Source organism: Notechis scutatus, unplaced genomic scaffold (genome assembly GCF_049901735.1).
Source record: "Notechis scutatus isolate UNSWTSFEM ecotype Mainland unplaced genomic scaffold, rNotScu1.2 NSCUCTG43, whole genome shotgun sequence".
Taxonomy (NCBI): domain Eukaryota; kingdom Metazoa; phylum Chordata; class Lepidosauria; order Squamata; family Elapidae; genus Notechis; species Notechis scutatus.
In genome coordinates, this window is record NW_028263118.1 from 98148 (window position 1) to 117154 (window position 19007).

The 19007-nt window shown below is 42.3% G+C and overlaps 1 protein-coding gene across 1 annotated transcript; it reads right to left on the bottom strand.

Moving 5' to 3' along the window:
- Positions 1-1880: 1880 nt before the first annotated feature.
- On the bottom strand, positions 1881-16197 carry LOC148128635 (vomeronasal type-2 receptor 26-like). Its single transcript, XM_087948678.1, has 6 exons — positions 14861-16197; positions 12045-12333; positions 9050-9847; positions 6903-7115; positions 5476-5602; positions 1881-2911 (listed from the first exon to the last, which is right to left on the bottom strand). Exons 1-6 carry the CDS (start codon positions 15076-15078, stop codon positions 2007-2009), a joined length of 2550 nt encoding a protein of 849 aa, XP_087804804.1. The 5' UTR covers positions 15079-16197; the 3' UTR covers positions 1881-2006.
- Positions 16198-19007: the final 2810 nt, after the last annotated feature.

Genomic DNA, 19007 nt, shown 5'->3' on the forward strand with positions numbered 1-19007 from the left:
ATTAAAAGAGAACAATTACATTAAACTTAAACAACAGATAGCGTTAGATTTGACGAAATGGGAAAATCTACAATTGTCATTAATAGGGAGAATCTCAACAATCAAGATGAATATCCTACCTAGAATTTTATATCTGTTTCAAACAATACCAATTAGGCTTGGAAAGGATTATTTTGAAGATTTAAATAAAATTGTCTTGAAATATATATGGCAAGGTAAGAAAGCGAGAATAAAGTTTAAACTTTTGCAAGACGCTAGAACTAGAGGAGGATTTGGTTTGCCTAATTGGGAGTTGTACTATCAAGCTACAAACTTGATGTGGTCTAAGGAATAGATAACATTAAGAAATACTAGATTGTTGACATTAGAAGGACATGACTTGCTATTGGGGTGGCATGCTTTTCTATGGTATAAGGGAACTAAAACACAGGGTTATTTTAGAAGACATCACATATGGGAGTCTCTGTGGCTAAATTGGGAAAAGATTAAAAGACAATGTTATTTGAAAATTCCAGTCTGGTTATCGACTATTGAAGCATTTTCCTATCCTATAATATATAAAAAGGAACAAACAGTTAGATATGGGGAAATATTGGATGAAAAGGGTGAACTTAAATCGATGCAAAATTTAGAGGAACAAGGTATAAAGATGAATTGGTTTTCATATGTGCAAATACATTCAAGGTATGATGAAGATCTTAAAACAGAAGGATTCTATCACAAATTGACTGACAGATAAGATTTTGACAGGTACTGATGAAAAGGTGATTAAAAAATGGTATGGTTATTTATTGGAAATTAAACTAGAGGAAGAACAAGTTAAAGAAACTATGATTGCATAGGGGAAGAATTTTGGATATGGGATTGATTTAGAAAAATGGCAAAAATTGTGGTCTCAAAATTATAAAATGACAATGTCAACAGCATATAAAGAAAATTTGTATAAGATGTTTTACAGGTGGCATTTTCCCCCTAGAAGAATCGCAAGAATGTTCAAGCATAAATCCGAAAAATGTTGGAAATGTCATCAGACACCTGGCTCATATTACCATATGTGGTGGACTTGTGAGGATGCTAGAAAATACTGGGCTAAAATACGCATGTGGTTGGAAAAAATGACAAAGAAACATATAGACTTGAAACCAGAGATCTTTTTATTGGGAATTTTACCTGACACATACAGTAAAGATTTAAAATATTTGATTGTAAATGTATTAACAGCGGCTAGGATTGTATTTGCTAAAAACTGGAAAAATGAGAAAATACCATCACAGGAGGAAATTATTAAGAAAATATTGGAATGTGCTGAAATGAGTAGATTGACATTTGAAATTAGAGAACAAGAAGATAAACAATTTTATAAAATTTGGGACCTTTTCTATCAATGGTTAGATAATAAAATATAATAATAGAATACTTAGAATTTTAGAAAATAATGAATATATAAAGATGTATTTCTTCTTTTGTTATTATATCTATAAAATGTTTCTAGGATAGATTTGGGGATGATTATATGAATTGTTATAAAATAAACTAAGTAAATTATAGTTATCTCGCAAAGTATCAATGAACAAAATTATAGTCAAATGACTGATTAATAGTGATACTAGGGTATTCAATTTCTGATTGATAATATGAGTTATTATGCAATGTAACTGCAATTGAGACTATGAAATCGATGCACAAAAAATTTGTAAACCAACCGACACACTGTTTGTACATTTATGAAAGAAAGTTGGATGCTTTTATGTTTCGTTTGTTTTTGTTTGTCTTTAAAAACCAATAAAAATTTATTTAAAAAAAATACATTGCTCCATACATTCCTTCTATCTTTCTATCTTGCTAACATGCTGTCATTTCTCCAAGAAATTTGTCTCCTCGCAATCTTCGACAAACCCTTTATTGATTTAAAGAAAAATAGTTGGCCCGCTCATGCATGGAGAATAGCTTGGACCATTTTCTACGTTTGGAGTGCAGAACATGTTGAAAGTTGAAATTCCTCTGTCTCATATTTTTATTTTGGTCGTCAGCTGCTCCTTTGTATTCAGGCCTGGCCTCAGAAGGATAATGTAGCACTTGGGCATGAAGATGCAGCCCAACAGCCCAGCAGTGGAGGCCAGGATGGAGAAGACCTGCACAGCCACCATGTGTTTCCCTTTGGTGCTCAGGTAGGTGGGCACAAAAGTCACCCAGACACTGCAGAAAACCAGCATGCTGAAGGTGATCAGCTTGGCTTCATTGAAGACCCCAGGCAGATTCCTGGCCAGGAAAGCCACCGTGAAGCAGATGGCAGCCAGGAAGCCCATGTAGCTGAGGGTGATGTAGAACATGACAACGGCCCCTTCATTGCATTGCAGGATGATTTCTCCAGGCTGGGAGTGGAGGTCAGAGTCAGGGAAGGGGGGAGAAACTCCCAGCCAGATGGAGCAGATGATAATTTGGGCAGCAGAACAAGAAAGGATGATGGAGTTGGCCAAGCTCTTCCCCAACCATCTCTTCGCTCGGTTTCCTGGTTTTGTGGCCAGGAAAGCCAGCACCACCGTGATGGTTTTGGCCAAGAGAGAAGAAACAGCAACTGAGAAGATGATGCTGAAGACTGTTTGTCGGAGAAGGCAGGTGGCTTTCCTTGGTTGACCAATGAAGAGAGAAGAAGACAAGAAGCAAAGCAGGAGGGAGACCAGGAGGATGTAGGAGAGGTCCCGGTTGTTGGCTTTGACAAGGGGAGTTTCTCGGTATTTAATGAAGATGATTAAAACAAGGCCTGTGGTTAGGAACAAGAGCAGGGCAAAAGAGACCAGGATGATGCCTAGATGTTCCTCATAAGACAGGAAGGTTACAACTTTGGGGATACATTGGATTCTGTCCTCGTTTGGATATTTATCATCCGGACACTTGGTGCATTTTTCTGTATCTGAGAAAGCAAAAAATCAATATTTATTTAATATTCTGTCCTTCTCCATCTCAAGAAACACTTTCTGGGAACAACAATTGATTCCAGGAGTATTTTCCAAATGAGAACCTCCATTATAAGAGTAAAAGAAGGAATCAGATAATCTACATGGCACTTCTTAATACAGGTAGTCCTTAGAACACTCCTTTTAGTGAATGTTCAAAGTTACAACCACACTGAAAAATGAGACTTGTGACCGTTTTTCACAGGTACAATCTTTGCAGCATCCCCATGTTCAGTTAATCAAAATTCAGATGCTTGGCAACTCATATTTATGACCATTGCTGCGTGATCCTCTTTTTGTGACCTTCTCACAAGCAAAGTCAATGGGGAAGCCAGGTTCTTTTAACCACAAGGTTACTAACTTATCAACTGCAGTGGTTCACTTAACAACTGTGACAAGAAAAGTCGTAAAATGGGTCAAAACTCACTTAACAAATGTCTCACAGAAATTTTGGTCTCAATTGTGGTAAGTTGACAAGTACCTGTATAATGGACTCTGAGGATGCCTATCTTGTAATGTCTAGTTGGCAGCCATAATATTTGTGCAATGAGTGACTGTCATGACTGTCTACACCAGTGATCCCCAACCTTTTTTACGCCGCGGCCCGGTACCGGCATCAGCTGGGCGCCGCGGCCCAGTACCGGCATCAGCTGGGCGCTGCCATCTTTTTGATGAAAAAGTGCTTCCGGTGACCTCACCGGAAGCACTTTTCATCAAAGATAGGCCGTGAGCTTTCCGGTAGAAATGGCTTTCGCCGAAAAGCTCACGGCGCTGCCGCCATCTTTTTGATGAAACGTGCTTCCGGTGAGCTTTCTACCTGGAAAAGCTCACCGGAAGCACTTTTTCATCAAAAAAAGATGGCGGCGCCCAGCAAGCCAGCGGCCCGGTAGGACGTTCCGTGGACCGGTACCGGTCCGTGGACCGGTGGTTGGGGACCCCTGGTCTACACCACCTCATTATAGACTAGCAACACCTTCTAAGGGGGAGATCAGTGGTGGTATTCGACCGGTTCGGCCCGGTTCTGGAGAGCTGGTAGTGGCCGGTTCTCTCTGCCGCTCAGTGTTGGGCCCACCCGCCTGCCTGGGTTTCCATACTCACTTTTATTTGCTGAATTTGAAGCGCAGCTGCTTTGCATGGCACAGAATAGTGCCGCACGGCAGCTGCTGCAGCGACTGGGATTATGCAGGCTTGCAGGAGGCGAGTTAGAACGCTTCTGTGCCTGCACAAAGTGTGAGTTTGGCGCACGCGTGCACACAAAGTGTGCCCACCAAGCCACACCCACCAAACCGGTGGCAACAATATTTGAATCCCACCACTGGGGGAGATGCATGTACAACAACACATTGCAATAATCCTTTCAGGCAAGGCACCTAAAACAATTCCTCAAGTTTCAAGGAACTCAGATATTCCTAGAGAGGTAAATGGGGCAGGAAACATCCAAATTAAAATGCATATTTTCTCTGACAGTAGTAAAGCATGCCCAGCCTTGGTTACGCCCCTACCTCTTCCCTTCCAAGGGTGACTGAGGCCTGGGTGACTGAGAAACGTCTCTGGATCCATGAATTGGCTGCTTTCATCTCATTGGAAAGGGGAAAGGCCTGTGATGTGTTTCAGAGGGAATTTCTGAAGTGGCATCTAAGAAGTTACGGTTTCCACACTTCCCTACTTCTCTGTGTTAAGCTGAAATCTCTACAAATAGGTTTTTCTTATGTGAAATTAAATGCGTCTAAATGTAGATACCGTTTCAGGAGAGCAAGCCTGTAATGTAAAAGTTACACTGAATCTATGAGGTAGGATTCAGGATAGTAGAATGAAAGTTGTAATGTAACATTTGTATATAATTTGTATGTGGATATCTCTGTATCTATCTATCTATCTATCTATCTATCTATCTATCTATCTATCTATCTATCTATCTATCTATCTATCTATCTATCTATCTATCTATCTATCTATCATCTATTATCTTTCAATAAATGCTTTCTTTGGACAACAAATGATACCTGGAACATTTTCCAAGATGCATAGCTTAATAATTTCACAGAATAATTTTATAATATTGTTTTCTAAAACCTACATAGCTAAATCTATGAAAATGGAAGGTGTCCTAAAAATTTGGACATTTTGAATAAACAAGAAAAAAACTGAGCTGTAATCTTTTTTCAAACTTGCACTTTTATGAAAATGTTTTGGATGGATCAGAGGTGGTATTCAGTGGTTCTGACCAGTTCTGGAGAACCGGTAGTGGACGTTTTGAATCATTTGGACAACCGGCCAATCCCACCTCTGACTGGCTGCGCCCCCATCTATTCTCCACCTCCCAAATCTCAGTTGATTGGCTGTGTCTCCTTTGGTTGCCCTGCACAGGAGAATGGAGCTGGAAAGCAGGTTACTGGGGTGGGGAGGAAATGGAGATTTTACAGTATCCTTCCCCTGCCACACCCACCAAGCCATGCCCACAGAACCAATAGTAATTTTTTTTGAATCCCACCACTGGGATGGATCCTCTGGTGTCACCCACCTTTCTGAATGGAGAAGGTCCCCTCCGGACAAGGAACGCAGTCGTAGCAGCAAGCTGGCTCTCCTTCTCGAGCCCTCTTGACAAATCCAGGAGGACAACTTTCCACACATCTGGACTGAGGCAGGGACTGAGCAGAGAAAAAAGGAAGGAATGGCAAAGAAAATATGTTAGGACTCTCCATCCATGGAACTGGGGATATAAATAGACATTAGTCTCTATGCTTCACTGAGGTAAATATGAAACTTCTGATTCATTCTAAACAGATGTACAAGGTATACAAACTGGAAGATTATTTAGTTATTGCCTTTTCCTTTCGCAAGAAAGTTGTTTTCTGCTTAATAAAGTCTGGAGGAATGGAATCGAGAAAAGGTTTAAGCATACAGTGGCAACCAAGGGGTTCCTTCTCATGGGTCTATTAACAGATATTCTGCCATTCTTCCTATAGCCAAGATTTTTAAGTAGGATCATCTACTCATAATAAATTTGAAAATAAAAACTATTGTAAAGATTTAGTATACTTTTATTCTATTAGATTTATTAAAATAGAACAGAAATGGGACGAGAAAAGAGCCTTCTAACCAGTAGGATCCAGAAAGTTTTCTTCCGCTGTTAATTAATTACATTTATAGGCCACCCATCTTAAAAAAGTAGAGGTTCCCCTCGCACATACGTGCTAGTTGTTTCCGGCTCTAGTGGGTGGTGTTCATCTCCGTTACAAAGCCAAAGAGCCAGCGTATCCGAAGACGTCTCCATTGTCATGTGGCTGGCATGACTAAACGCAGAAAGCACACAGAACGCTGTTCCCTTTCCACCAAAGTGGTCCCTATTTTTCTACTTGCATTTTTATGTGCTTTCGAACTGCCAGGTTGGCAGAAGCTGGGACAAGTAACGGGAGCTCACTCCCTTACACGGCGCTAGGGATTCGAACCACCGAACTGCCGGCCTTTCTGATCGAAAAGCTCAGTGTCTTAGCCACTGAGCCAGTGCCACCCATCTTACCTCAAGGGAATTTCAGCATAAATTGAAAACCTGCTCAGTCCCCTGGAAAGGAGTTCCACCTCCCAGTTAAAACAAAAAAATTGCTTACAAATTAGGGCTCTCAACTTTAAAGGAAATTTTTGTTTTGTTGATTTGTATATTTATTTGCTGAACTTGTTTGTCTGCCATACTGGAGAAATGAGACTAAAACTGACTGTCTAGAACTGGAGTAGGGCAAGATGGAGGTGAGGTCATGAGAACGTGTCCCTCAAACTGGGCAAATCAGGGATCTTTTGCTGCAGCCAATGGGACGCGAGGATGAGCCCTGTGTCAGAAAGGGATATTTCTAAAGCCCAGCTAGTTATCCTAGGAAAGGACCTTCCTGTTGAAGAACTACAATCAGAGGGCACCAAGAGGCATGGATAGAAAGACCCACAATTTTCTCCTACCTTGTTGAAAAACTTTAGTCTTGAAAGAGTATCTTGGAGGGTGAACAGTCTCTGTTTTTTGAAAGTTGCCAGAACCTCTTTTCTGGGGTCTTCCTCGGGGAGAACCAAGAAGCCCCAGAAGCCCAGATCTGCTACTAGATCTCCACTTTGGTCCATGTAGAGTTTCAAGAGGGAAATATTGCAAAACTCATTTTTCTCCAGGAAAGGATGGAACTAGAATGGGAACATCCAGGAATTTTAAAGGATAAAACATTGTTTCTTATCCCACATGGCCTACAGTTGTCTAACTTGAAAATATACATAATTAGGAGAACAGGTGTCACCACATTCTTCACAAGTGAATGAAAAAGGTTCAGAAAAAATTGTTAAACATACATACATACATACATACATACCATATATAATATACATGATAGAATCAATCAATCATATGGAACATTCTAGAACAGATGACAAATAAATTGAAGAACAGAAAAGAAGAGATTTATAAACTCCTTGAAAACAGCAGATTGATTACCAGAAAGCATGTTTTCAAGAAGAAAATTGGCTAATTTTACGCCTATGCAGGAGTAAGCTGCTACAGGTTAGCCCGGGGGTCGCCCAGGTTAGCTAAGATTTTGCACAGTTCAGTGAACCTGCAAATCCCACCCCTGACTGGCCCCTTCCCTCCCACCCCACCCCACCCTACCCCTCTCCTCTCAGGAGTCTTCAGTGGCCGGTTTTGGATACCAGCTAAGTGCAGGGCACGCATGGAAGCTTGGGGTAAGTGAAAAACAGGCCTCCCTGGAAGTTCTGGAGGGCCTCTGGACCCTGGGGGAGGCTGTTTTTGTTGAGGTATTCCCCATTAGGAGAATGAGTGCACTCAGGGAAACATAGTGACAGTGGTGATGAATAACACACAACCAGCACAGATACACTGAATAGTAAAACGTAGGTTTTACTTCCGGTAAACGGGTAAACAAAGTCCAACAAACAGTCCAAATCATACATGGTTAAAGCAGTATCAGTCCAGGGATAATCCAAATACGAAGTCAAGTATCATAAACAGAGTTCAGTAAATGGAGTTTTGCTAACAGTTGCAAAACTCACAGCAATCCAAGCAGAACGACAATCAGGCAAAATGGCAAAAACAGGAAATGCAAGGAAAACAAACCAGGTTTCTGGCTCCATCTTATGGCTGTTGGAGGAACCTCAGCCAATCACAATTACAGCATTCTCTTAAAGACACAACAGTATTAAGTGACTATCCTGGTTTATATATTTCCAACTGTTAGGTGACTATCATTCCTAACAGTTTTCACCCTTCCGGAGGCTCGTGGAAAGCATTATGACTGTAAATGTTGTGGCCTGTCAGCCACCAGCCCCTCCAGTAGCCAAGTCAGATGAGGTGGCAGCATAGGAGTCAGGGCCAGCATCCAGGCAATCTGAGAGCTCTGAAGAGGAAGAAGGAACAGAGGTGTCAGAGATAGAGACAGAGGCTGGGCCATCCATCAGCCCTCAGATGGACAGTCAACAGCCCCCAGGTCTGGAGGTGGCTGATGAGGAAGAGGAGGAATGCTGGGTCGAGTGCCTGACCTGCGGATATGCAGAAGGCAGAGGAAAGGAGAGCAGTGGAAATCTATGGGCTGGTCCTTGGGACGGAAGAGCCACCGCTGCTAGCAAAGCCCCACCCTAGCTCTGGGGATAAAAGGCACAGGGTGGAGATTAATAGGTGTGGTAGACAACTATTCATCTCCCTGCCAGACTAGTTAGCCTGCTGTGAGAGAGAGAGAGAGAGAGGGAGAGGGAGAGGGAGAAAGACTTTTTGTCAGGGCTGCTGGTGCTCTTAATAAAGGGAACATTTATTTAACTACAGAGGGTTTGTCATGTTTGGGAGCTGGGTCAGAACAGTAAAGTTCTAGAGTGCTAATCACAAATCCATAAAGACAGGAATTTATTTTAAAATGCACACATCCATAGCAGTGTTTGATATCAAAATAGATCTGTCATGATGCCAACTCTTTGGACTATTGTGCCGCAATTGATTAAATTGGTCAAAACTCTTGCCCCTTTGTACCACAAATAGGTTCAGGTGGTTCCCCTCAATCTCCTTCGAATGCTTTTTAGAAACTAACTAAGTTTGATGGATCCTTGTCAGGACCCCATACCTGCCAGGGCTGCAGCCTTGGATCCCCCAACCTCTCTTCGCCCTCCTTCCTTCTCCTCCTCCTCGATCTGGAGGAATAGGCGGCATTCATGGCCTGGGCCAGAGTCTTCATGATACTGTACAAATGGTGTAAATTTCTGAATAGTCTTCGGTTTCTTTTCTCCTGGGTCTCCAGTGGGACTTTCTGGGTGCATCTTCTGCGGCCTTTGACAGAAAAGATGTGCTTGGAAAGAGAACAGCTGAAATAATGATCTTGAAACGGATCTTCCACAAAGAAATGGGGTTCAAACCCACCTGCTTTTGACCTTTTTTTCTCCAAACTATCAAACAGCCAAATACTGTGGATGTATCTTAGAAGTCTATTCCTTGTAATTATGAAATTACCCATAAGTGTGAGGATCCAGACTTTACCTTCAGTGGGTCCTGGCAAAATTTCAAATGCTAAATGGAAAGGAAGGATTCTGTCCCAGATGGAAACAAATTCTATGAAATGGACAAAGACGTTGACTTGTCTCCACTTGGAGAGGGCCTCCCTGAGGGGGGCTGTGTGTCCACTCGTTGAGAACCGTTGTACTATAACCACACAAATTCCACTCCTGACAAGCATAGGAGTGAAAGTCCTCATGAAATCCTCTCCCTTCTCTGTGTCTGAAGCGAAGAGACCAATCAGGGTCCACCTGAAATGGAGGAGCAGTTGCACAGTTCTTGGGTACTGGATCCCTTCTTTGGGGGCCATTGGATAGAAAAAGGGGAATCGACTTTTATCACTCAGAGCCTCTGAAGCGATGTCCATCCTAATCTGAAAAAGCAACGGAGAATGCTGTGTTATATTGTGTGTCAGATCAAGTCCAAAATGTTTGCTTTTAATAAATTCAAGTTGGTACTCATGAACATATTAGAATTATTTGGTGTTGATTTGCCATTAAGCCATATCAAGATGCCTACAGAATACAAAGAATAAGTCCATGTTTAAAAAAAATGCAAGAAAAAAATTAAGTAAAAAAAATAAGAATGAAGAATGTAAATCATTTCTATATCACCTTTACAATTTCCCAAATCAGACCCCTATATCCAGCTCTCAGCCGAACTGTTTTTTTCAAATAAGGGGCCACAACATTTTTGAATTCTGACTGCACAGGAAATAAGTTATTTCAATACATGGATTCCAAATGGCCATTCATCTAATGTACAGTCCAAGATACTGATAGCTTTGTTTCTTAGACAATTTACATTGTAATAGATGTGTGACATGTTTCTCTGGATCTCCAAAACTAAAAATATATTCATTACAAGGGATTTGGTTCAATTTTCAGTATTTAACAATTAATCCATTTCAATGCCAAATTTACTAAGAATGGCTGTAACCTTCTCTGTTTGATATCCTGATTGTATCCTGCCTTAATTATTTTTTAGCTCATCCAGTTGTACAAGAAATAGGGATGCAACAGATAATTTGACAGTTGTACAATCCAAGAGGTCTTTAATTGAAATGTTGTTGATTCTAATACAGAGAATTTTGGGAGTCTGTTAGATTCCATAGCTTTAAATTTATAGCAATAATTATATACTCTGATTTTAGACAAAGCACAAATTGTATACATTCCCAATTCAGTTCTGAGGGCAGCAGCTGAACTCTTTTTATCTTCCCGTACAATACTCCTCAGATGCTGTGATTATGTGGTTCTAGTAGTGATATATATATAAAGTCCCAAATTTCAGTTCGATTTAAGGGCTTGGGGTTACTTTTGGCATTACATACTTTAATAAATGAGGAGAAAACTGGATAGCTATGTTATTTTTTTTAACTTTAAGGAGTAAATCCACCCATGTCCTTTTCTCTAAGTGAGTCCCTTTGATGATGAGGATCCAAGGTTCAGTTTCAGAGAAAACTGCCCAGGTAAAGAAAGGTGTTACTTGCTCTATTGGCTCCCCATCAAATAGACATCTAGAACAATGATGTTGTTTTCCAAAGACCATAACTTTTAACTTTGATTTGTCAAGAATCAGATAATTATTATGCAGTAGGAGCTGCAGTATATTTTCTTAACAATCTACAGAATCTAAGCTGTGAATATGATAATAATGTTATATTATCAGCATAAACCAGCGTGTTGCAATATGCTTTTAGCACCTTAGACATTTGTATTTCAGGATCTTTCATTACTCCTGGCGTGTCACTAATATCTAGATTGAACAACAAGGGTTCAAAAATGAACCCTTCCTTGGTTAAGTATTGATCCTTCTTCTCAGGGCTCCATTGAGCCCAAACCTCCCTCTCAAACAAGGGCTTGGAGAAAAGGGCTTGGATCAAGGCCAACAGTTTGAGCTCCATTTTAAGGGCAATTTCCTCCATAATATTTCTCTGTTTACTGTGTCAAATGCTGCACTAACATCTATAAAGCCAACAAACCATGATTTACCCAATTGACATGTTTTGTGTTAGATATTTCAAGACAAACCTGTTGCCCATACTATATTAATTTATGAATTATTTGTTATACAAATCTAGATAACTTTTAACTCTACCTAAAACCTTCTAACTCTACCTAAATTGAACTTTTTTTCTACGCAGTCTCAGGTTCACTAAAGAGGAACATTTTATCCACAACATTTTTTAGACTAACTGGCCTGCAAATGTAGAGTCCTTTTTATTCCATTATCCATACACTACTATTGTGAACTTAAATCCAACTGGATAGGGTGGGTATTATTTCTATGTGAAAACAAACATGCCAGTAGAGAGCCCAACAATTGGGGATATTTTTTGAAGAGCTGGTAAAAAGTCCTCTCCAGGCACCTTGCTGATTTTCAGGCCTTATATGAAGAATTTGAACATGAATATAATATGCTAAAAGATAATTGACACGTTGCTAATATGGTGAAAAGCATATCTTGAATTCCGCGGAAAGTATACGATTGGATCTATTGCTCACCTATCATCCCTTCACTCACATTGAGAAAAAAATACACATTGATTGAGAAAAAAATACACAAACCTGTGGAACTTTGTAGGTGCTGCTTAAAGTTGACGCCTGGATGGAGATTTCCCTTGTAGCTCCATCGAGAAGAGCCAGGAGGTTCTCCTTCCTTCCACAACCGTAGTTGGGGACGTTGGCTTCTCCAGTGGAGAGCAGGTCCAGCAAGGCGTCTGAAGTGCCAAGCGTGTTCACGTAGTTGTCATGGATGTTGTAGCCAAGTGTAAGATTGTGCAGGAATGGGTGATGTTTGTTGACCATTTGAATATCAAAAATAAAGTATAATATTCTTGAAAGTTCATCAGGTAAACTAGTGTAAAAAAAATGTGCCCGTGTTACTCTCAGCAGCAGCAATAGCAAAACTCTTTTTTTCATTTCATCTCCTTTTTCTACACAAGCCTACTGAGGCTTAAGCCAAAACTGATCCTAAACCAGAGGCAAATGACAGTCACCCATTATCACGGGTGGTGAGTGTTGAGAAGATGGGATGGATGTTGAGCCTAAAGCAATCTGGTTGGCGTCTTTAAACTGTGTCAGAAAAGCTCTGGGTGGAGACGGTGCTGTGGACACAGCTCGCCTGGACTTGAGCCAAGCATTTGACACAGTTCCACCCAGTGAACTCTGGAAAGAACCTGCCCAGGGCAAGGCTTATCCATGGGGTGTTCCAGGGGAGGGGAAGTCGGCTCAGGGGAAGATCCCAGTGTGTGGTGGTCAATGGGCCCAGTCTGAATAGAGACCAGTCCCAGACGGAGTCCCACAAGGTCCTGTCCTGCTCACTTATCTGTTTGTAAGGGGTGTAACAGGAGGATTGCTAGGAAAGTTCTGTCTTTTTGCTGATGACACAAAGGTCATGTACAGCTGACTTTCCTGGGGGTATTTGTAACATGGAAAATGGTTTGGCATTGCTGGAAAATTTCTAAAAAATGTGGAGACTTCAATGTTCAATGTTTCTAAAGGGAGGATTATGCACTTGGGGGAAAAGAATCCTCTGGCAGAGTTCAGTCTTGGGCTACAGGGTTAGACAGGGAGAAGAAAAGGGTTTAGCAGAGGATTGCAAAATGGGCAAACACTGTGGCAGCTGTAGAGGCAAACAGATTCTGGGATGCATTTCTAGAGGGATCACCAACAGGAAAAGGAGGTCCCAGCCCCTCTGTAGAGGGCTTTAGCCAGACCCCATTTGGAATACCGTGTCCAGGTCTGGAGACCTCACTTAAAAGAGATACGGATAAGAATGAGCGAGTCCAGAAACAAACAACAAAAATGGAGCAAAGTTTTGTCTGAGGGACAAAACTTATCAGGAGAAATTGGAGGAACTGGGTCTGTACAGCCTAGAGGACAAAAGGGGAAAAGGGGACATGACTGAAACTTTTAGATATATTAAGAGTCTGAATAAGGTTCTAGAAGGCCGTATTTTCAACATTAAGCAAAAACCAAGAACACGGGGCATAACCTCAAACTAACGGGAGGGAAATTCAAAAGTCAGGATGGGGAAGTCTGACATCACAAAGAAAGAGTGGTAGAAGCTTGGAACAAACTTCCAGCAGAGATGCTGGGTCAGTCATCAGCAACGAAGTTTAAACGTGCTTGGGATAAACACATTCCATTATCTGACCGAAATTTTAAAAATGGAATAAAAAATAATACAAAGGATATTTACAATTGGCCTCAAGCAAGAACTTGCGGGACCATCACATAGAGCAAGCCATAGGAAGTGAAGAAGATAAAGTGCTCTGAAACTTTGGAATCCAACCAGTCAGGCATCTGCCACATAATAACAAATATCAATAAAAAGACAAAAAAGGTCTGGGTAGTGGAGGTGGTGGCAGTGCCTGGAGACAGCAGAAGAGAAGTGGTTTCTTCCCCAAGCCCCAAAAACTTTAACCTTAGACTGTCTACTATTGACCTCACCCCTTTCCTAAGAGGTCTGTAGGGGGCGTGCATAAGCGCACCAACGTGCCTACCGTCCCTGTCCTATTGTTTCTTTTATTTTTCTTATATGTATCCATGTATTCATAACTATGTTTTTACTTATGCCTATTATCTTGTAAGCAATTGACAAACCAAATAAAATAAATAAAATAAAATAAACAAAAGGCAGCTTGACTCAGACCCACCAACATCCTGCAACGATACCTCTCATCCCAGCAGACATCAATGTCTCCTATCCCAGGTTCTTGGGAAGGACTCGAGAGGCGGACAAAAGTGCCAAATCCAGTCTGAACATCTGGCTAACTGTGCGATGAAAAATAAAAAATAATTAAAAAGAAAACAAATTAAGTTTAAAATAAAACAAAAACAAGAAAAAAAATCCAAAGACAGCCTCAATGGACCACTAGGGTTTTTTTTTCCTGCCATCAGTTTTCTATGTTTCTGTGTCTTTCCTCCAAGTAAAAATATCACAAATACAACATAATGTCATCATACCATTTTCATCAGCCCAGGAACCGGGTTGCAAAATCATCATTAAAGTCGGTCTATCCAAACAGGAAGAGGATATTTCAGAAGTGACCCAGAAAAGCAACTCTAAAAACAAGCCACCCTCAGTTCCTATAAAGATTAGGCATTGAAGATCCACGAGCAATTATAAAAATATGGAAATAAGCTACTGCAACAAGCACAATTAGTTTAAGCAACATCAGTATTCAAGCCAGGAATAGACAGGGAGAGGTTTAATTCTTCCACAAAATAAGACAATAGAAGGAAGCCATGGAAATCAAAACAATTAAAGAAATTAGACAGGTCCTGCAATGTAGAAGAAAGAGAAATTAGAAGAAAAGAAAGAGAGGGTTAAAACTGCAGCAGGAGGGAATGTAGCTCCATCACCCTGAATGACTTACAAGTCAAACTGATTATAAGGAGTCGTGTTGAAACTCAATATTATATTTGATGTTGTCAGATCAGAGATGATTATACCAATGAGATGGTCTCCTGGCTTGTAGTAGCTCCATGGCCTTTTCCCATCCTGGTGCTCGAAATTCAACGGGCACTTCACTCTAAGCTTCCCAGAGACAGACTGGGACATCAGCAGCATCAGAAGCAGAAGCAGGAGGTCCATAATTTATGGGGTGAATCAATCCCTTTCCTCTTTCTAAAGAAGAATCAGAAGAACTCAAAGCACCTTCATAAAATGGAAATGCCAATGGCTTTCCTAATATAAACAGAGAAACAGCTTCCTCTGGAAGGTATATTCAAGAGCACAGATCCTGACTGTCCCAAAACTCATGCCACCCAGAGCCTGACCTGAGGTGTTTATCCTTTTCTGGTGCAAATTCCCTTCCATGTTGCTTCAGTCTGATGTTTACATCAAAGGCAAAGAGACGTTGATAATTACAGTCAGAAGCAACTTTTCCTCTGGGCATCCTGAAGCCCTTCCTCAGGTCCATGTGCAGAGGAGAGGCTGGAGAAAAGTGAAAAACCACAGATGCACCCAAAGGGGTACTGTTGAGTAGTGGTTGAGGTCTTTCCTGTCAGGACATGTCCAGAAAGGGATGGAGGAAGAGGACCATTCAATAACAAGAGAATTGTCTTCTGCTGTCCTTCAACATGGCATCTTGTCTCCAGAGAATGATGGGGAAGATCGCCCAGATCTTTGGAGTTTGGTGACACTCTAGATGAATGTCACTTAATTTTTCTGCTGTCTATCTTGTAATACCTAGGAAGACACCGGTACTTTTCAACCTGCCTAATGTTAAGAGTAGGGCCTCTTTGGGACTTTTCTGTGGGACAAGAGCAGACTGAACCTGAAGGTGGGGATCATCAATTTGGAATCCTTAGGTTCCCACAAAAGACTTAATCCAGCCCCGTGTGAATTCTATTGACATTCTATCTAGTGCCAATTCATCTAGACCATTAGATCAGGTTATTGTGTTCAGGTAGCATGTAGCAAGCTTTTAATGCTTTGAACTCTGCTGCTTTTCCTGCTTACTTGCACCTAACATTTTCTCTTAAATTAGATCTCCATATACTAATTCTAAACTGGAAAAGATTTTAAAATTCCTTGTGCCTGATGGCCAAATCTGGCCCTAGGTTCTCCCTCAGTTTACCTTCTCAATAAGCAACTGAGTTGGAAGCAGTGATGGAATTCAGCCGGTTTGCACCGGTTCGCTAGAACTGGTTGTTAATTGTATGAGTTGTTCAGCGAACCGGAAGAATTGCCTCGTCCTGGCCTTCTTTGCCTGGCCCCACCTCACCCCTTCCCTCTGGAGGATTCCCCACCCCTGAGAAAATGACCTGTCTCAAGATCCAACTTTGGACAACTTTGGCTCAGGCAGTGGACTTCCCTGTTGTTTCTCTCTCTCTGCAAAGCGAAGGAATTGCGGAAAGATTGCGGAGCCGAGAATGGGGCTTCAGAGAACTTCAGAATAGGGAGTATGGAGAAAAGTGAAAGAACCAATGGGAATTCTCCCTTCTGCAGCATCATCAGTCTCCAGACAGAGTCTCCCTTGACTTCACCCAGTGCAGGAGAGAATTCCACACAGAGAAGAAGCCCAAGTTGATCATTCAGGCCAAGATCCCCCAAGATCCTCCAAGATCCCACTTTCTATGTTTCTCTCTCCCCAGAGAACTGTCTCTAATCTTTCAGGTGAAGCCCCAAAGGACTTTGCCTGGAGACAGATGATGCTCTAGCAGAGAGAATTCTCATTGGTGCTTGTTCTGACCCCTCCCACCTCCAAAGTCTGAGATCAATGCTTCCTCTCCCCAATGCAGAATCGTGGATTCCTCCTCTGGGTCTGGAAGCCTCGCACTCACACACACGTTTCATTTCACAGATGAAGATTCTGCCAAAGGAAGAGTTGCTGCACTGGATGACAAGGGGGGAGGGGTAGCCTCACAGCCAGCAAGGACTTGGGGGTCATAGCCAGCCCCCAATCCAGAGGGAAGCTAAACCAGGAACAGGCGGAGAGGATCTGCAGGGATTCCTCCTTGCCCTCCCCCCAGCCTCCCCCCTTCCCCTGCTCAGCTCTCTCGGGAAAGGTGCAGCTTCGCTTTACGGGAGAAAAACCCGATTACCTTCCTTGAAACCCACGTCTCTCTTGCTCAGAACCTCTGGATGAACCGGCTCCTTCCGATTCTCGCCCCTCAACCCCAAATGGGAAGGAACCGGCCCTCTTTCTGTGGGCCAGGAAGACATTTTGCCAGCATAAAAGTGCAGATGGAGAGTGAGATTGTGGTGAGTCCCCCCCCCCCAGGAATTTACCTGTTTTGCCTGTGGAACGAGAAGTGATCCTAAAACAAAAGGCTCCTTTTTATTATTAAGATTATCATGGCACAAGATAGAAAATAAAGGTAGTAAAGAAATGGGAAAGGGAAAGGAAGGGGAGGGAGGACGGTGGAATAAAGGGGAAAAAAGGAAAGGGAAAGGAAAGGAAGATAGAAGGAGGAAAGGAAGGGAAAGGAAAGGAGTGGAGGGGAATGGTATGGCTCAAAAGTCCAAAGTCAGAGAAAAAGGCTTCTTCCCCCCAATCCAGAACCACTGATTCCTCCTCTGGGGCTGGAAGCATTTGGCCAGGACACCCCCTTCCTTCCTCCCCATTCATTCAATGGGAAGATTCTGCCATAGAAAGAGTTGAAGCCTGGATGACAAGCGGGGAGGGGAAGCCCCACAGCCAGCCAGGACTTGGGGGTCACAGACAGACACCCCCCAATCTGAAGGGAAGACAGGAAAACCCTCAGCTAAACCAGGAACAGACTGGGAGTGTGAGATGTAAGAACTGAATTATTCAGTACTCACAAGTCTGGTTCACACTTCAAAGGTTTATTAAAGAAAATAAGCATTTGCAAACGGGCCTTCAAGTCCCTTCCAAAGTGGATTGGGTACAAGAAGACCAAATTTCTCTATTTAAACAATACATTTTATACTCCTGCACAGAACATGCCATGCCTAGAAAGCCCTCCCCTTGCACCCCCTTATTTTCTACAGGCTAAACTACCAACTTAGGATTAATATGACATTATTTACTGGGCTGCCAAGCTTTACCTTGGATGGATGTTCTTATCTTATTTACTCTCCTTAGCCTGGTCAGATCTTCCTGTTTTTCTAATGATGTATTGTGTCTTTGTGGAATGAATCGTCTATTTGTGAATGACTGGGCCAGGATGTTGGCGCCTCTTTGGCTTGGGGGATAGCTTCTTTCAGTAGAAACAACAAAAGGGAGGGAGTTTTATGCAAGGACAGAGAAAGCTGGCAATAGCACATCAGAGAGGAATGGAAGAAAAGAATCTTCTAGTCTATTTCATATGCAAAATGAACCACAGAGTTTTCTAATCTTCCTATATAATGTTCATTATAAAAGAGTAACTTATAATTTTTTCTCTCTCAAGAGGATCTGCAGGGATCCCTCCTAATCCAGAAGGATCCTCCTTCCCCCAGCCCCCCTCCCAATGATCCCCCCATCTAACAGCTGCTGCTGCGGCTGTTTTCTGTCACCTTGCCCAGCCCGGGCTTTTTTCTCTGCCCCCCACCCCATGTCTCCATAGGAGTTATGGAGGATGAGAAGGAGGGGGGGCAAAAGCAGCCCCTTCCTTCAGCCAATCCCCCTCCAGGTTCCCAAGGAGCCACTGGGATGCCGCGCTGCCTCTCCGGAGGGGGCTTCTACGCCCAAGCCCCCTTCCGGCAGGAGCGAAGTGCAGCGACCTGGGCTTCCACACCCGCAACAATCTGCTTCAAAGTTCTAGGGTGGTCCAAAAATACTCAGGCCCGAACCCTTTCGGTATATTGCTTTTTTATACTTAAAATGGTCATTAGGGCAGAGAACCAGGTGTTCAATTATTTGAATCTCATCATTGGTGACAGCTGTCTGTTCGGGCGAGCAAGGGGGGCAGGGAGGGGCAGAAGGAGCCTTTGGGGTTGGGGGAGGGGCAAGGAGTGCCAGCTGGAGATGCAGGAATGAAAGCCAGCTGAGGGACTTTGTGACCATCACTAAAGGTCTAATCCCACCTTCAAAATCAAAGCCAAATGGGACAATCATCAGGGGACTGGGAGTT